Source organism: Telopea speciosissima, chromosome 3 (assembly GCF_018873765.1).
Source record: "Telopea speciosissima isolate NSW1024214 ecotype Mountain lineage chromosome 3, Tspe_v1, whole genome shotgun sequence".
In the NCBI taxonomy this organism is placed as follows: domain Eukaryota; kingdom Viridiplantae; phylum Streptophyta; class Magnoliopsida; order Proteales; family Proteaceae; genus Telopea; species Telopea speciosissima.
Window position 1 is genome coordinate 24,427,160 of NC_057918.1, and position 20,522 is coordinate 24,447,681.

General features: G+C 41.0%; 1 protein-coding gene across 2 annotated transcripts in view; it reads left to right on the forward strand.

Moving 5' to 3' along the window:
* LOC122656836 (general transcription and DNA repair factor IIH subunit TFB4) overlaps positions 1–20,522 on the forward strand; it is a 29,155-nt gene that overhangs the window by 1,646 nt on the left and 6,987 nt on the right. For both annotated transcript variants that reach the window (XM_043851500.1, XM_043851501.1), the window contains exons 6-10: positions 499–536; positions 616–661; positions 12,811–12,864; positions 12,971–13,039; positions 13,766–13,842. In XM_043851500.1, the coding sequence (XP_043707435.1) occupies positions 499–536; positions 616–661; positions 12,811–12,864; positions 12,971–13,039; positions 13,766–13,842 (284 nt within the window). The remainder of the gene's footprint in view (positions 1–498; positions 537–615; positions 662–12,810; positions 12,865–12,970; positions 13,040–13,765; positions 13,843–20,522) is intronic.

Genomic DNA, 20,522 nt, shown 5'->3' on the forward strand with positions numbered 1-20,522 from the left:
TGTTCATTTGATATTCAGTGATAAATGTGCTGACTTGTCAATGGAAATGGTAAGTTGCAATGATGCTATGTGTTGCCATTGCTGGTGCCTTATATTCATTTACATAATTTAAGGTAAAAGTGGATGAATTTTATATCGTCCACCACTGCAATATGGTTGTAAGTTATCACTAACCTTTGACAGCTCGGATATTGAACATTATCAAACTTTTAATTCATATGAATCATTTTATCAATTTGTCCCAAGCAATTGTGGCTTGGGTTAGTGGTTCATTTCCAACTAATGCCAGAATAATTTGGTTCGCTGAGAGTTTGCAGAAATATTAGAAGTAGTTTGCATTGGATTGCTTCTTCTAAAACCATACTTATGCCACTTTTGTCTTCACGCATACCACATGATAATCCCCCTCCCCCCCCCCTGTTTCTTGTGGGATGACTTCCATGAATAATTTCCTTTATTGGACCTATATGGGACCTTTCACTCACATCCAAAAGACAGATTTTGTGCCTGCAGGGATCCCCAGATGGACCTGAACAGTATGTTTTTCATGATTTCTTTGTTGAGATCATTTTCAGCTTTTACCGATTGAGCTACTCTGAAAGGATATTTTTGCAGATATGTTGCAGTAATGAATGCAATTTTCTCAGCCCAACGATCCATGGTACTGTATACATGAGAACTCAAAAACTTGGTTACTTTGAAATTTCAATCTGCGCATGTCTTATGGTTCTTTCCTTCTAGGCTAATCTTGGGTAGCTGCTACCATTTGCCAACACTAATTAAAAGTTGAATGCTTTGGCATTATTTTAAGAATTGAAGACTTGTTTGGGTCTAGGGACTGCAATTTATTAGCTTGATCATTCTCATATGGTTCTGACACTGTAATAATGCAAATCATGTTAGTGTTAACAGTTCTCATCATCTTATCACTTTGGAGATGTTCTTTAAAGTATGAATGTGTTTGTTCATTTTTATGTATCATCAAAGTGCATGTTTGGTGATCAGTCAAGTTATGAGTTGAATTAAAAAAAAAAAAATCCATGGAATGGCAAAGTAATTTATCCACTATGAACTTTGAATTAATGGACCTGACTCAGCAGATGGTTCAGCCTATTTGAAAATTAACTGCTGAAGAACCATCGTACAACAAGTAATTTATCATGTTAGTATTAACACTTCTCATCCTCCCATCACTTTGGAGATGTTCTTTTAACTATGAATGTGTTTGTTCATTTTTAAGTGTCATTTAGTGCATATTTGGTGATCAGTCAAGTTGGGCATCTTGATGCATTTATTTTATTTCCCTGCCATTCTTCAGCAATTGCTTGATATATTCCAACTTCTGCTTGGTAATGAATGTAAAATCTCATTTGTAAGAACTGTGGTGTTACATATATGTATATATCATATATGAACATAACAATAGGGTAAAATAGTATGGGATAGAACTATCATATTTATGCAAAAAATAAGCAATTAAACAGTGTTGAGGTATTGGAATAGTGGTTTTTCCATGTTTCCAACATGGAGAGTCCATGCAGCATAGGCTTAGATCCCACTCCTTTTAACATAAGTTTATGGTTATGATTATAGACTTGTACAGCTCTGACCCCTCTTCTCTTTCCTTTTTTCTGTTCAACAAATTTTTATTTTTATTTTTTTACTCATTGGAAAAGGAAAAAAGAAATAGAGACAATTTTGCCTTTACACGGTCCAGTGTAGAGAGGCTTCTCTCCATGGGAACCCTAATTCTGCCATTGGGCAGGACAATATGGCAATTTGAACCGTTTGATAGATAGGGGACAGTCTGGCTGGGCCGCATGTCAAATTTCAGACTCAAATTCAACCAAATACTCCTGTGTACTGGCATGCATCCCCATGTTTGTCCATGCACATGCACTGAACTCCGAACAGTACTGCACATCCTGGATTTTTCGAAGCCTTATTTTTCCAATTGGTAAACTCTATTTGGGCTGAAACTTGACATGTGAGTAGGGGACTTAGGGATCTACCTGTCCACAAAATTTGGCCCCATTCAATCTTCCACATGGCAGATCTGTGTCCTGTGTAAAAGGGGCCATTTACATGGCGATGAAGGAGGCTTTAGCCCGAAAAAAATTATGATTATTTTCCAAAATCTCGTGAAGTTGCTGTGAAGGAGGCTTTAGCCTGGAAAAAAATTATGGATATTTTCCAAAATCCCTTTAAGTTGGTTGACATTTACCAGCAACATTAGGCTGCGTTTGGTAGCACTTCTGTGCTGCCAAAGTGTTTTTCTTGTGTTTCTACTCTTAGAGAATACTTCTGCAGGACAATTTCGTGTTTGATAACGGAGTGTGAGAAATATTTCTGAATCACAAAGAAACAAAAATGTGTTTAGAAGGCACTTAACTAAGACATTAGAAGCAGTTCTACAATACCAAATATACCCTTATTATAAGTTAAATTAGTATACATTTTAGGGGTAAAAGAGTCCTTTCAGGTATTGTGCATCTCCTAACCATTTCCTTGAAGACATTCTGGGCATTAGATATCCTTCCTTTCCTGCTCGACTCCTTCACAAATACTGAAAATCTCTGAAGATCAATCATGAATCCCTTCTCTGTCATCTCATAGAACATGCTTGTAGCCCTCTCCAAATCGCCATCCTCACAGTATCCCTTAATCATGTCATTGAAGCTTGAAACACTAAGATTGATGCCTCTCAATTTCATTTCATCCGTGAGATTTCACATCAGGTTTCAGCCCAAGACTGATCATCTCCTTGAGATGTTCTACAGCATAATCTGATCTCCCCATTATCCACAGCCTCTTCAATAGACTTGTGTGGGTAACAAAATCATCCTTCAATCCATTTAATCTCATTTTAGTCATCTGCCTCTTCGATTCATCAACCTTTCCCATCAAACATAAACTATTGATCAATGAATTGTAGGTCAAGGCATTCTGCTTGTTGTTCCTATAGAGTCCCACAATAATGGTAATGTACGTAATCAAATTTGTCTTGCAGAACATTCCATCAAACAATTTTTTTGCATCTCTGATCATACCCAATTTGCAATGACCCTCTAATCATCGTTGTATAAGTAGAGACATCGGGTCTCACCAAGCGCTCTTTCAGGCCATGAAGCTGTACATCTGAATGTGGCATGATCTTACCTCCAGCGAACCCCATCACAATATAGAGATCGTTTTTGCAGACATCATAGCCTGGCTCAACAAGCGAACTGATATCAGTAATGAAAATGCAATCTTGATGGCTGATCAACTCCTGATTCTCCGTTCTGACTCACCACCATTAGGGCACTTGGGCTGTTTGACTCCACTGCCGTTGCCGATGGAGAAGGATAGAGAACAGCAGCAGCGATACCAGCAGAGGACATTCCACCTGGGCAGCTATTTCTGTGGCTGGAAGGGACGACGTATGGACCACCACCACTCTGCCATGTAGTCAATTATTCGCTGCCATTGCCGATGGAGAAGGATAGAGAGCAGCAGCAGCGACGCAAGCAGAGCACAAGCCACTGGAGAAGCTATCCCTGTGGCTGGAAGGGACGATACGTATGCACCACCACCACTCTGCCATGTAGTCAATTATTCATGTAGATGTACTCTGTCCACTCGCTTCCCACTCCTCTTAGTTCTCCCTCTCATGCTCCCCCTATATCAATAGAAAGCTGCAAATTGAACGAAATAATTTAATCCTAATCCCAAAGAGATTCAGGAGGGAAGTGGTGATGCAGGAGCAATTCCTTGGACCAGGCTAAATCTGTTGGGGGATCCATATGAAGATGAACTGGGTCCAAATGGGTTTTTAGGTTTAGTAGGATATTTAGTTATTTATTTATTTAGAATTATTATTGGGATTTTCTCTCGTAGTCTTTTACTTTGAATGGATTAGCTATTAGTGGTAGAGTCCTTTTATGTTTAATAGGCTAATTAAAGATAGAGTTGATATAGGATATAATTTCAGTTTTAAATTGTTATTAGCCGTCTTTATTTCATCTTTAAATACAAGTTGTAACCTACGCAACACTCAGATTTGAGAATATTGAATGAAAATTGAGTTCATTAGTTGTAACCAAGAACCGGTGAGTGTGTGCTCCCTTCCTTCTCTCTCTCTCTCTCTCTCTCTCTCTCTCTCTCGTGTCTGATCCTCTCTCTAAATCTCTCTCATCTCCCTCTTTACTTCCCGATCTTCATTATTATTCTCTTTTGTTGTTCCTTTTATTTCTGTCATAGTTTTCACTTTCCTCTTACTGCCCATTTTCCTCTAGTAATAAATCTGGTTTTCAGCCATGAGTTACTGACACAAGGAAGAAGACCAATCTTCTTATCTCACGATTCCTTCTCTTTGGTATTTATTGCTCTATTGCCAAATATACCCTTTCCATTACCTTTTATTCCCCCATGTCCCATATCTTATATTTGCTTCCAAGTTTGTCCTTAGTTAGTAAATAGTAATCCCATTTGCATCCCTTCTTCTTTACTTACCTAACAACCCCTTAGAAAATTCTGGTTATTACAAATTTGCCACTGCCCTTCTATTATTTGGACTTATGTTGATTGGGGGAGCCCATAAGTGATCCGAATACGGTTTCCGGACCCCAGATCCGCGTCAAGTGGGGCAAGTTCAAATTCATGGAAACGGACTTATTTTTTCTTGGAAGAGGGGAGGCAGGGAGTTGCAGATGGGGGGCAAGAGGTGGAGAGAGATACTGGAGGGGCAGAGGGAGAAGTAAAAAAGGGATGGGAGTCAGAGTGATGTAGGATAGGTTTGGGGAACCACATCAAACCACAAACCAGTCCTATTCTATCCACAAGTATGATTTATTGGGGGTTTACGGGCTGCTGTAGTTGAAAGAACAATTGGAAAGCCCTTAGGAAATGAAAATGGAGGTTGGGAGAAATATGATGGAAAATAAACAACAATGGATTTGGGGGATTAAACAAGGATGGTTTGCTGTAGGTATAGTGTTTGAAAGAGAGGAATAGATAGAAGAAGAAGAAAAAGATAGGCAAGAAAGAAGATCATCTTGGCTTCACACCATCTTGGATTCACTCCAGCTTGGCTTCACATCATGTTGGATTCACTCCAAGTATTGCATAGAATCACTCATGCTTTCATTCCTTCCTTCCCTGCTTATCTTCCATCCCCAAATACAATCTTTTTAAACCCAAAATGAAAAAAAAAAAAAAAAAGAAGGAAATAACTCCCTAATAACTACTTCTCTAGCAATAACTACTTCTCCAGCAATAACTCCCTTACAACATTAGTACATAACACTTCTGGCCCCAAATAAAAATACAACAAAATGATAAAAAGAACCACACATAATGCCTGGTCATCTAGCCATAATGAAGTGACATGTGGCTGCATAAATCCTTGAGTGATGTCCTCGTCACAGAGAGGTGGCTCTGCAATAGGGTAGTGGGATAGGCTGTGGGACAGGATAACCGAGGGGAGGGGTAGGGGACTTTGGGAAGGAGGAGAGGTCGGGGTGAGATGGGATTAATGTAGATGCCAGTTCAACTAAAAACCAACTCTACAGGAGGTTTTGTATCAACTTCAGGAACAGATTACTCTCTGAACCAAATAATGTAGATGCCAGTTCAACTAAGAACCAACTCTACAGGAGGATCGATACATTGATGTGCAGCAACTTCAGGAACAGATTGCTCACTGCAATCGATAGAAAATAAAGATAGCAATAGAAGGAGATAGGATGGGTTGAGCCTCTCACCATCTCATAGGTCTCCCACCTCACTGCATCTCACAGCCATTAATGGTTTCAAACTGAACCAAAACTCAGAATTTATTCAAATCGACTTGGCTGGTTATCAGCCTATTCCTTTATTTATAAATCCAACCGATTGCTTCCTAGGTTCTTCTAGAAATATCTCAAAACAAAAATCCCAATTAAATAGAACTCTTATTCATAATCTGAAATTAGAGACTAACCGATTAACTATTACATGAAAATAGAAAATAACTGAAATAATAAACTTCAGCAACTGTATTGGACTCAAAGTACTCCACGCAAGCTGTCATGGGCCCACCAAATTGGGTAGATACCTCCTCTTTAGTCTTTACCGCAATGAAGAAAATAAACCTAAATTATCTCCTAAATGTGAGTTGGCTTGGGATGTTCTAGAATTCCACAATCGTAAGAAACCAACATCCAAAAAGATCTCCACACAGCTGGTACTAGACCCACACGATACCTGGAAAGCAATCTCCATATGATGGTAAAAATCTCCAAATAAATCTCGAAATACTCCCCTCATGACAGGTTGGCTGATAGCTAATATTCCTCCCAAATATGCTGCTGGTTGATATGGCAGAATGGGCTGGCCATAGGCTGTTCGATATGGTTTGAATACACCCATTATTTGGGGTAGATGCACTCTGCCTTGGCCATGTTCAACAGAGGCCTTTGGATGCTCCGGTATGGAGGAGTGGTTTGATTCAGATTGAAGGAACTAAAAGAGCCAGGGGCAGACCTAAAATGACCTTTAGGAGAAGTGGTGAATACTGAGGAAAGACATACATAGCTTGGGCTTGTATCAAGTATGGCCTTGAATAGAGCTGATTGGAGGGAAAGGATCCATGTAGCCGACCCCATTTAGTTGGGATAAGGCTGAGTTGTTCTTGCATGATTCTAAACCTTGGTTTTCCAAGGAACTGAGACGAAACTTGGTACAAGTCAGGTTTCAACTGGTTTCAACCATATTTCACACAGTTCGTTAGTTTCGACTGAAAAATTACAAATTTCGACTAGTTTCGGTAATTTTGACCAGTTTCAAGCAGTTTTGGTAGTTTCAACCATTTTTCACAGCACATGACATGAGTTTTGCCCAGAAAAGTATCAGGTTTCGACCTGGTTTCGGTCGAAACTTGGGAAATCTCAGTTTCCTTGCTGGTCGAAACCGGCCTCGAAACTGAGATTTAGAACCTTGGTTCTTGTACAGCCCTGCCTTAGCCCAACGGAGAGTCCCTGCTGCATCAAGGATGGTTTCACTCTTTGAAATGAGGATGAGGCTCACGATATCAGGTTGGGTGTTATTTGTTTCTTTCAATTTGTTCTTGGAACGACGAAGCATTAATTTTTTGCTTTTGTGCTTCTGTTTTTTTTATGTTTTAGATGTCTGATTCATTTTTTTAAAACAAAAAATGAACTGGGCTCACCAATGTCTTTTCAGTGTTTTTTTTGTTCCAGAATGTAATAAAATAAGAAGAAAGAAGAAGAGGGGAGAAAGAGAAGTGAATTGCTGCAACAGGTTGGGAGTCACAGCCGTAAGGATGACTGCCCCCAAAACATTCAATATATAATAACTTAATCAATAGACAAAAGGGTAAACCAGAAAAGACCAAAACACCCCTGAGGGAGCTAATTCACGACTCCCTCCCCCTTACTACGACAACTTCTAACACTCCCCCTCAAGCTGGAGCATATATGTTAATCATGCCCAGCTTGTTACAAATATAGTCTACTCTCACACTCCCCAAAGACTTTGTAAATAAATTAGCAAGTTGCTCCCCAGTTCGAACATGACAAGAAGAGACAATCCCTTGTTGCAGCTTTTCACGAACAAAATGACAATCAATCTCAATGTGTTTTGTTCTCTCATGAAACACAGGATTGGTAGAGATATGAATGGCAGCCTGATTGTCACACCACCATAGTAACATAGGAGAATCATCACCAAACCCAAGTTCTGCCATCAACTGTTTAACCCACATCAGTTCACAAGTTCCATGTGCCATAGCACGATACTCCGACTCTGCACTGGACCGAGCTACTACAGTTTGTTTCTTGCTCTTCCATGAAACAAGATTTCCTCCAACAAACACACAGTAACCTGAAGTGGATCTTCGATCAACTGGAGATCCTGTCGAGTCAGCATCAGTAAAGCCTTCAACCCTCCCATGACCATGATCAGAATGTAGAAGACCACGGCCTGGAGCTTTCTTGATATAGCGCAAAACCCTTATAACTGCATCCCAATGAGACGTTCGAGGAGAGGACATAAACTGACTCAGTACACTGACAGGAAAGGAGATGTCAAGCCTAGTCACAGTCAAATAGTTGAGTTTCCCTACCGGCCTCCGATACTTCTCTGGATCATCAAGGATGTCACCACCATCTGCAACTAGTTTCAAATTAGGATCCGTAGGAGTATCCAAAGGTTTAGATCCCAGTAACCCCGTCTCTGAAAGCAAGTCAAGGACATACTTTCGCTGTGAGAGCGAAATTCCTTTCTGTGATTGAGGTACCTCAATACGTGAGAAATATTTCAGACGTCCCAGATCCTTAGTCTGAAATTGCTGTCTCAAATGTGTCTTCAAGCTCTCAATACCTGAAGAATCATCTCTTGTGATAACAATGTCATCTACATACACTACCAAAAATATCCTCCCTGCATCAGAACACCGGAAGAACACCGAATGATCACTCTCAGACCGAGTCAATCCAAACTTCAACACAACTTCAGTAAGCCGGCCAAACAATGCCCGTGGCAACTATTTCAGCCCATACAACGATTTCTTCAGCCGACACACCTTACCAGACTCCCCCTGAGCAACAAAACCAGGGGGTTGCTCCATATACTCCTCCTCGTAGAGATCACCATGCAAGAAAGCATTCTTGACGTCCAATTGAAACAAAGGCCAATGGTGTGTAGCAACCAAAGAGAGAAAAATGTGAACCGAAGTAAGTTTCGCAATAGGAGAAAAAGTATCCAAATAGTCTATACCATAGACCTGGGCATAGCCCTTAGCAACAAGACGGGCCTTCAACCGAGCCATAGACCCATCAGGATTAACTTTTACCACAAATATCCACCGGCAGCCAATTGCAGACTTACCAGAGGGTAAAGAAACAAGGTTCCATGTCTGATATTCCTTCAGTGCAGATAATTCCTCAATCATAGCAGCCCTCCACCCAGGGTCAGACAAGGCTTCGACAACTGACTTAGTAATAGGATGACTCTCAATAGTGGATAAACAAGCAACAAAATTAGAGGACAAACTAGAATAGGACACAAAGTTAGAGATAGGATGCTGGGTACAACTCCAAACCCTTACGAAAAGCAATAGGAACATCTAAATCATAAATAACAGGAGCAGGAGGCGAAGTGGAAGTACCTATTGGAGGATCCGGATCCGGATCTAGAGGCGAAGAAGACGTGGTAGAGGTAGTGAACCGTTTGCTATATGTGTCAAAGGCTGAAATGCGAGGTGTCGGCTCGTCAGATGAGCGACGATGAAACACAGTAGGTGGCTAAGCTGGAGGTGGCGCTGCTGGCAAAGGATCCTGCAAAGGAGAAGATTGCTCGACAACATAGAGGGGCAGATCATCGTCCAAATCTAAAGAAGGCAGCAAAGACTCAACAAATGGAGTGGACTCAAAGAATTTGACATCAGCAATAGCAAAGTTTTTCTTTAAATCAAAAGAGTAACAACGATAACCCTTTTGAGTTTTAGAATACCCCACAAAAAGACATTTAAGAGCCCTAGGATCCAATTTAGAGCGACCAGGACGATGATCCCTAATAAAACAAACACTCCCAAAAACCCGGGGGGTAAAGTAAACAAAGGTTGCGAAGGAAACAATAAAGAATATGGAATACTCCCACACAAACTGAAAAGGGTAGACGATTAATAAGATAACATGCTATCAAAACAGCATCAGCCCAAAAAATTTCAGCTACTTTCATCTCAAACAAAAGAGAGCGAGTAACCTCCATTAAATGCCTGTTTTTCCTTTCGGCCACACCATTTTGTTGTGGTGTGTCCGCACAAGAGGACTGATGAATAATGCCATGCTGAACCATAAATGTAGAAAAAGGAGTAGAAAAGTATTCTTTAGCATTATCACTACGAAGAACTTTTAATGAAGTTTGAAACTAATTCTGAATTTCAAGAACAAAAGCACAAAAAATGGAGAATAACTCAAAACGATTCTTCATTAAATAAATCCAGGTGACTTTGGAATAATCATCAACAAATGTAACAAAGTAACGAAAGCCTAACTGAGAAACAACCAGACAAGGGCCCCAAACACCAGAATGAACAAGAGCAAAAAAATGGGCAGCCCGTTTATTGACTCTAGGGGGATAACTTACACGGTGAAGTTTCCCAAATTGACATGACTCACAATCAAGACTAGACAAAGACTTAAAACGACTATCCAAAAAATTTCAAACTCTCCAAGGAAGGATGACCCAAACGACAATGAATCTGATGAGGAAGCGCCACACTCGAACATGCCATAGCTGATGTGTCTTCAAGCAGATACAGCCCCCCAGATTCACGGCCTCGACCAATCGTCTTCTTCGACTTGAGATCTTGAAATACACAATAGCCAGGAAAGAAAGTGACAGAACAATTATGAGCTTTGGTAAACTTGTGAACAGATAACAAATTTAATGGAAACTTAGGCAAATAAGAAACAGAAGATAATGACAAAGATGAGGTAGCATGCACAGTGCTTGTACCCCGAACCTGAGCTAAAGACCCATCAGCTAATACTACATTGGAAGAAGACTCACAAAATGAGGAAAAAATGCCTGGAACCCCAGTCATGTGATCCGAAGCACCTGAATCAATGATCCAGGGACGAAAAGTGGATGAGAGGCATGCAGTAGCATTATCTGTCTGAACCAGAGTAGAAGCGGAGAACTGAGATGACTGGGAATTCTGAAACTGAGTAAAGTGCTCATAATCTTCATCAGACATCGTCACAGTCTTACCCTCGGGCTTGGAAGAAGAAGAAACACCCGACTCACTACTAGCCGAGTTGGCAAATTGAGGTGGCTTACCATGTAGTTTCCAACAAAAGCGCTGAATGTGGCCAGGCTTGCCACAATGATGACAGGTCCTCATCTGTCCTGAAGTCTCCAAAGCACCAGTCGTGGGTGCTTTACTAGTGCCAGTCCCACGACCCCGACCACCACCACCACTAGTACCTGACCCTCCCGTAGGACCACGGTTTAGTGGAAAAGAAGCAAGAGCAGAATTTTCAGCATTGGTGGGCTCTTGGCTGCTCTCACGGGAAGCACGTAAAACTCGAGAAAAAGTTTCAGAAAGAGTGGTGACCTTATCCCCACCAAGAATTTGAGACCTCACCAACTCAAACTCCTTACGAAGTCCACCCAAAAATACCATAACAGCAAGTTGTTCTCGCTGGTTTTGCATTGCTTGTACATCCGATGAGATAGGAAGGACAGAATTGAGCTCCTCATACAAACGTTTGAAGTCAGCAAAACATTGAGTGACATTGAGATTCTTTTGATCTACTTTATAGAAAGCCTGGGACAGATCATATATACGTGACAGGTTATCTTGTCCAGAGTACAAGACATTCAAATATTCCCATAATTCCTTAACCGTATCAATATGAGTCACCAAATCTGCAATCTGATTTTCCATTGAGTTCAGCAGCTGGCTCAAAATCCTTGCATCAACAGTGTCCCATGATGTATCTCTATCAGGTTTCGATTGAGTCAAATGATCCTGTTCATAGATCGAGAACTTGTGAGATCTCGCCGAGTTTCTCGGTTTTTGGAAAAGTCGAGATGAGACTGCCTGCGAGTCTCAAAAGTGCAATATCTCGGTGAGATCTCGGCGAGATCTCGGATCTCGGTTTCGACCCTTTTTTTAACCCACCTACCACTTAAATACCTTACCTAACTTGCCAAAACTCAACATATCTCGGGTCCAAATCTCGGGTTGACCCAAAGTTGAGGCTTCGAGTTGCAAAAAAAAAAATGCACCAACTCGGGTGCCGAGATCTCGACTCGTCTCGGTTTTTCCAAGAGCCGAGTTGGTACCGAGACCCGAGTTTTAGTACCTTGATCCTGTTGATCACGGCCAATCAAAGCCAATCGAACCACCTTCTTCCATTGCTGGAAATTTGATATTCCCTCTAACTTTCGGTCAGTAATTCGATGAGAAGATGAAAGTTCAATCACGGTAGTCTTGGTCTCAACCATTCTCACAAATCACAGTAAATCAGCAAACCGCAGAGACAGCCAACAGTCCACCAAAAAGACACGAGTCAAATTAAAAAAAAAATATCGTGAATCACCTCCAAATCACCTCCAAAGCATACACCACCCCACCACAGAAAATCACGATTAAAACAAAAATCGTGGATACTTCAAATGTCACTGATTTCCATTAAACTCACTGCTCAACACACTTTGTCAACACCACCAAAAAATCAGACTAGTTCTTCATATAATCATGAACTAGTCTCCAGACAACATCAAAAAACAGCATAGGATGCTCCACCCCTTCAAACGAAAGCCTAAAAAAATTCACAATCCAATCAAATTATCGAAGAAGATTTCAGCCACTGTAGAGCCTCGATCAAGAGAGAACGACTGATCCTTGTAAGTGTGAACCAGTCCCTATCGATCCAGCTCTGATACCATGTAATAAAATAAGAAGAAAGAAGAAGAGAGGAAGAAGAAGAGGGGAGAAAGAGAAGAGAGTTGCTGCAACAGGTTGGGAGTCACAGCCGTAAGGATGACTGCCCCCAAAACATTCAATATATAATAACTTAATCAATAGACAATAGGGTAAACCAGAAAAGACCAAAACACCCCTGAGGGAGAAGACGTGAATTAGCTCTAGCGCTAATTCACGACTCCCTCCCCCTTACTACGACAACTTCTAACACAGAATAAAAAACACTAGAAATATTTTTTTTTTGGAGTTAACCAAACACAGCCTTAATGTCTATGATGTCTTATTTTAGATTGCTATTTTATAGACTGTTAATTTTCTCACTTGGTTCACAGGTTCCTATTGATTCATGTGTTATAGGAGCCCAGCATTCTGCCTTTTTGCAACAGGTGCTCTCTCTCTCTCTCTCTCTCTCTCTCTCTCTCTCTCTCTTGGAATTTACTGACGGTCTCTCTTGGAATTCACTGACGGCTTCTGATGGGTATTGAACAACAGGCTTCTTACATTACAGGGGGTGTGTATCTGAAGCCTCAACTACCAGATGGGCTATTTCAGTATCTTTCGGTAAGTTCTCGAGGTTTTTTTGCTATAAATTATCTGTTAGAAATTCTTTTTATGCATCATCTTGGGTTTAAAACTTTTTTGAAAGCTTTGAATTAAAATCTCGACTATTTTTCTTTCTTATTCTACTGTAATTTAAACAATTCTGGTTGAAGTTTCATAAGAGATCTGTTATGAGATTTTAAATCAACACTGTGCAGTAATCCAACAACTGAGCCTGCTTCATCTTTGATTCACAAAGTTCATATGATATTGGAGACTGTTAGTGACTCATGATTCATTAACATAGATCTACAAAATGGATACTATAGAAAAAGTCACTTTTCTGTTGAAACATGAATATACTCATTTAGTTGGTGGAGTGTGTCTTAATTTGGTAGCTAATTTCTAGCATATCACCGACTTGATGGTGGTGTTACAAGTGGCAATTCTGTTTCTCTCTCTTTCCCCTTCTCTATGCCCTCTGGCAGTTCCTATTGCTTTGGAGATACTTAGCTTGTTCTGGAGTTTGACTGTGAGAAACTCTTATGTTTCATTAGCTGACACAGGGAAATATATACTATTTGTTTTCCTTGAAGTTCTGTTTCTTCTCCCTAATGTCCTCTTGATCTCTTTATCTTATAAAATCAGTTTGCCTCTCTCACCATAATGAAAATCTGTTATGGTTTGTTAAAATGGAAACTTACCTTTTCTTTTTCTCTATTTCTGTGATTATTGTGTGATATGCAGACGGTATTTGCAACTGATTTATTGTCTCGAAACTTCTTACGACTTCCTAAGCCTGTAGGGGTGGATTTTCGTGCCTCGTGAGTGGCTCTCCTCTTGGATATTTCTTTGCCTGCATTTTTCTGATGTGAGACCTCATCTTTGAACTCCTATAATTGTCATATTGCATATCCATAATTTTGTTGTTCTCCTCCCCATCAAGAGCAATAAAACCGAAACATAAATAAAGCTGCTGGAGCCTTTATATATAATGAATAAACTAAGAATATTCTCTCAATACAGGATATGAATAATATTCTAGAAATTTCACCATGCAGGTGTTGTCGTGTTGATAGCCTCTACCTACAGGTCTTTTCTGTCTCTTCCACATGATAGCTCAGTAGGTGCTGAAACTTTTGGACCTATCATTCGTGTTAGCCTTCAGTCATCTGGCAAGTTTCATCCCACATTTTGTCACAGAGAAACAAAGCTTGGGAAAGTGTCCAAAAAGTCAATAATTTTGGAAATAGTTTGATCATTATAAATGCATTGAATTCGTGATGAGCCTTATAGTTTGACAATTGAGATGGACCATGAAAATTGGCATGTGCCCATTCCAAACTACAATCTATCTATCCAACAGTCAGAACAGTTAGTCAGAAAACAAGGCCTGTGGACAGGATCTGCCGCCACAGGCCATGCAAATATTTTCTATCCTTAAATTATCATAGTTTATTATCTTAATCTCTTTACAACTAAGAATCAACGAGGATATCACTTTGTTCTCTTTTATCATTGCAAGGTGCTCATTTTGATCACCTAGGAAAGTAGGAATCCACCTAAAACAAGTAGGAACAAAGAGAGAAGGCTCCTTTACTATTTGGACTAATGTAATGCCCAGGTTCCAAGCATGTTCCTAGGCATCCTGAGAAACATCAGCAGTTGCTTATGTGATTTCTGCGTGAGCTTGTTCCAGTCCTAGCTGCAACATGAAACTAAAATGAAAGTATTATGCTTAAGAAGGGTATAGTGGTATATTTTATCCAGTTTGATGCTGTACATCCATATTTGCTAGATGGTTACTATCTCACTTGCTAATAAAAGGGAGAAGAGGATTGTGTTGTAATATGGATATAAGGGTAGAATTGTCCTAGAGCATTACTGTTCTTGTACTCAGACTTTTTTATTATAAATAAAGCCTGGCCTCTGTCACATTGACAAGCCATCATTCCCCTAATCACAACATGGTATCAGAGCAAGGATCCACCTTGGGATCCAAACCGAATACCAAAGTGCAACCTCTCTCTCTCTCTCTCTCTCTCTCTGTTGCTTCTCCCATAGAACCGAGAGAGAGTCTCAATCCTCGGTGGTGATTTTCTTCCTACCGAGGGTCATTCAACTTTGTCAATCCCTTCAACCTTGCTTCCATATGGTTTCGGACATCCCAACTGCATCAACTAGAACTGATGGAATGGGTTGTAGTGACTTTCCTTTGTTCCTTGTTAGCTCTATCAAGTTGGATTGGAGCAATTACCTAATGTGGTCTCTATCCTGTTTTTTGTCTATCGACTCCCATGGTTTTTCCGGGTGTCTAACAGGTGAATCTGAGAAGCCTACTACTGCTGGTCTTTCTCTGAAAAAATGGAGTTCTGACAATTCTTTGGTATTGTCATTCCTTATCAATTCAACACGACAACAAACTCAGTCTTATCCCAACTTAATGGGGTCGGCTACATGGATCTAAGCAAAACAAAATAGGGAAAACTGAGTTCTAACCAAAAAGGGAAAGAATAGGTGGGAAAAGAGGGATGGGACAGAGATGAAAAATGAAAAATGAAAAATGGAAAAATGACAAATGGAAGATGGAAAATTAATAAAAGAAAAAAGAATGAAAGGTGAAAGATGAAAGATAGTAAGAGGAAAGAGGCACAACCTAGCACGTCAGGAGAATCTCAGCTAAATGGGGTTTGCTACATGGATCCTTGCCCTCCAATAGGCTCTATCTGAGGTCATACTTGGTACAAACCTAGGCTAAGCATGTCCTTCCATACAACTTCTACTATGGTCATTTTAGGCCTGCCCCTAGCTCTTTTAGTTCCTTCAATGGGAATCATATCATTCCTCCTTACTAGGGTGTCCATAGGCCTCTGTTGAATATGACCATACTACCTTAAACGACTCTCTCGGATCTTGTCATTGATCGGGACAACCCCCAAGTCTGCTCTAATATGTTCATTCCGTACTTTATTCTTGTTTTTCCACACATCCATCTTGACATCCTCATCTCTGCTACACATAGCTTAACAATATGACACTTCTTAACCGCCCAACATTCTGCCCCATACATCATAGTTGGTTGTACAACAGTCCTATAGAACTTTCCTTTAAGCTTTACAGGAATACATCAGTCACACAACACTCTGGATGCACCTCTCCACTTCATCCGTCCCACTTTAATTCTCCGTGAAACATCTGTTCAGTTTTAGAGAGGAAGGAGAAGAAGGAAAAGAGAGGAAAAGAGAAGAGCACATACGGTTGTGTTTAATCTCTTATGTCTCAAACTAGAGACAAACTTCCTTATATTGAAAAAGAATAACTAATTACACAGGGGCCCCTGGCCTTATACAAATAACAGAAGAAACATAAAATACATGTGGTTATATACAAGAATACCCTTAAACTCCTATTCTTAACACTCCCCCTCAAGCTGAGTGGTATATGTCATACATACCCAGCTTGTTCAATAAACAGTCAAAGTGATGAGTGCTAAGTCCTTTGGTGAAGATATCGGCCACTTGTTCATTCGTCTTCACAAAAGGGGTACAGATGGTCTTTGACTCAATCTTTTCCTTGATAAAATGTATATCAACCTCAACATGCTTGGTCCTATCATGTTGCAGCTGGGTTGTGGGCAATACTTATGGCTGCCTTGTTGTCACAATATAAACTCATAGGTTTGCAGTCTCAAATCCCAATTCCTGAACAAGTCTCTTCACCACAAGACTTCACACGCTCCGTGAGCCATAGCTCTAAATTCGCCTCAAGACTTGACCTAGCCACCACAGGTTGCTTCTTACTTCTCAAGTAACCAAATTCCCACCAACAAAAGTACAGATCCGAAGTGGATCTTCGATCGAAATAGATCCAGCCGTCAAGATCGATGTATGCTTCGATCCTCAGTGACCATTTCTAGAGAAGAGAAGACCTTTTCCAGGGCATGACTTTAAGTATTTGAGGATCCTGTACTCTGCATCAAGATGTCCCATTTTGGGTGCATGCATAAACCGACTTACCACGCCAACAAGATAGGCTATGTCCGGTCGGGTAAGGGAAAGATAGATTAGCTTGCCTACTAATCTCTGATATTTTTCAGCATCTACAAGGGGCTCACCACAATCTTCTCCTAGTTTGTGATTCTGATCAATAGGAGAGAAGGTTGGTTTACACCCTAAGTACCCTGTCTCTGTAAGTAGATCAAGGACAAACTTCCTCTGACAAACACTGATCCCTTGCTTGGATCTTGAAACTTCAATCCCCAGAAAATACTTCAATGGACCAAGATCTTTGATCTCAAACTGCGAGCCAAGTAAAGTTTAAGCTTTGTGATTTCGGCATTGTTCCCGTGACCACAATGTCATCAACATATACAATAAGAGTTGTAATAGTGTTGCCCTTCCTTTGTATAAACAAAGTGTGATCAGCTTGACTTTGGATGTATCCATTCTGTAGAATAGCTTGCCTAAACCTCTCAAACCAAGCCTTAGGAGATTGTTTAAGGCCATAAAGCGCTTTCCTGAGACGACACACTTTTCCATTGCCACTAGGATGCTTGAACCCAGGGGGAGAGTGCATGTAGACTTCTTCTTCTAAGTCACCATGTAAGAAAGCATTCTTTACATCAAGCTGGTATAATGGCCAATCAAGGTTTGCAGCCATTGAGAGGAGTACCCGAATGGAGTTATGCTTGGCCACTGGAGCAAAGGTTTCCTGATAATCAATACCATACACCTGGGTATAGCCCTTAGCAACCAGTCTTGCCTTATATCTCTCTACAGTACCATCAAACTTGAACTTGACTGTGAATACCCATTTGCATCCAACAGGAACTCTCCCCTTTGGGAGTTCAACAAGATCCCAAGTGTGGTTCTTCTCAAGGGCCACCATCTCGGTATTCATTGCTTCTCTCCATTTTGGATCAGCCATGGCCTCTACTACATTCTTAGGAATAGAGATGGAGGAGATAGCCACTGTGAAGGCAATACCTGTAGGGGAGATAGAATCATAGGAGACAAACTTGGCAATGGGATTAGTACAAGCTCGAGTTCCTTTGCGGTGAGCAATAGGAAGATCTAAGTCTGAGGGTGTAGGAGTAGAGGAAGGTATACCTGTCTCAGGATGAGGAGACGAAGGAGGATTTTGGCAGGTCTTCTTTATAGGGAGCCATGAAGGAGGATTTCTCTTGTCCTTTGTATACACAAGTAGCTCCCCCTGCTCTCTGTTCACCTCTGCACTCGGAGACTCCCCCTCAACAACAGTATCCTTGGACCTTTTCTTTCCCTTGTCAATCCGAAATGGGGAAATAGGGACGAGAGAGGGGGAAGGAAATGATAGAAACTCAGGAGCCTCTTCAACCTCACTACCACGACACTCCCCCTGAAGAGGTGACTGAAAATACAGGAGATGTTCAAAGAAAGAAACATCTTTGGAGAGAAGCCACCGACGGGTAGGAGGGTGATAACATGTGTAGCCTTTAGAGGTAGAGGAATACCCAAGAAAGATGCACTTCGAGGACTTAGAATCAATTTAGTGTGGGCAGATTTGCTAAGATGGACATAGCAGATGCAACCAAAGACCCGTGGGGGAAGTGAAAAAGAAGAAGAAAGTAAGGGTAAGACCGCAAGAGGTACTTTGAAGTTCAAGACACTAGAGGGCATATGATTGATAAGAAAGACTGCAGTGAGTAAGGCATCGGACCAAAAGGTTTTTGGAACATGCATTGTAAACCAAAGAGACCAGGCTACTTCCAAGAGTGGCGGTTTTTCTTTCAAGAACCCCATTTTGTTGAGGGGTATCAACACAAGCCACCTGGTGGATAATGCCACGGTCAGAAAAAAAGGACTCCAAACCACCATACATATACTCTCCACCTTTATCAGAACGGACAATCTGAATACGAGTTTGAAACTGAGTGTAAACCAACTCATAAAAGTTTTTAAATGCAACATAGACATCACTCTTTTGTTTCAAGAGATAAACCCAAGTAACTCGAGAGAAGTCATCAATAAAGGAGACAAAGTAGCGGAAGCCACGTAAAGAAGTAACAGGGGAAGGGCCCCAAACATCAGTATGAACAATGTGAAAAGGTGAAATAGATCTATTGCTAGAAGATGGATAAATTGTCTTACAACTTTTTGCAAAAAGACAAGGTTCACAATGAAAAACATGATTGACAGGAAAAGAGGTAAATAAATGTGGCAACATTTTTCTCATAACAGAAAAGGAAGGATGTCCCAAATGCCGGTGCCAAAGCAAAATGTCCTCCTGTGTACGTCCGCCATGTTGCCCACACACATAAGATTGAGCTATCGTCACAGGGGAAGCACAAGTGTCTAGAACATATAATCCATCAGTCTCACGTCCACTGCCAATCACTCTCTTCGTCACCAAATCCTGAAAAAGACAATGGGTAGGAAAAAAGGTGACAAAGCAGTTCAAAGATTTAGTCAATTAGCTAATGGAAAGAAGATTAGTGGCAAAGTTGGGAACATGAAAGACAGACTTCAAAGGGATAAGTGGAGTAACTTGGACATCTCCCTTACCCGAGATGGAAGAAAGGGAACCATCAGCTATTTTTACCTTATCTTTTCCAGAACAAACTGAGTAGGAGTTAAAAAGCTGAGACCTACCAGTCATGTGATCCGTGGCCCCTAAGTCAATTACCCAGGGTGTGGTGGCAGATGAAGTAGAGACCTGTAGAGCAGTGGAAGTAGTGGGTGCAGTAGAGGAGGATCCATCCAAGTGTGCTACAATCCGACGAAAAGCTGCTTTGTCTTCTTTGGAGAGGGAGGATGACTCAGACTCATGAACCCCAACATGGGCTTTAGGCCCATTCTTCTTCGGTCCTTTCTGTCCTCCAGATGCAGTAGAGGGTGGTTTCCCATGAAGATCCCAACAAAACTCCTTCTTATGCCTAGACTTGCCACAATAGTCACAGGAGAATCGGCCTCTACCAGCCCCCTTAGTAAAGGGAGGACGGTCCTGTGGAGTGGATGAAACAAGAGCAAAGCGCTCAACAGTGGGAGTGGTCTCCATAGCACTTCTACGCGTCTCCTCACTCTGTAAATAACCACACACCTCCTCCAGGGAGGGAAGACTTGGTCGGCCAAGTATCTGTACCCGTATGGGTTCAAACTCAGAGTTAAGACCTCCAAGAAGGAACAGGACCCTCTCCTTCTCAAATAACGATGCACTTTAGGCTCATCAACAGGACACTGGAGATCTCTGTAGTGATCATACTCCTCCCAAAGTCCCACAACAAGGCTATAGTACTCGGAGATACTTTTGTCACCCCGACGCAGCTAACAATCTGTTGAAGAAGTTGATAAACCTTTGTAGAGTCCCCCACTCTATCAAAAATACGAGCAACACTATCCCAAATATCTTTGGCTGTCTCCTTGCTCATAAACCTTCTTCCAATCTCCGGCTTCATTGAAAAAATGAGCCAAGTCATCACAAGGGAGTTCTCGGTTTCCCATTTAGAGTAACCTGGATCATCAATGGA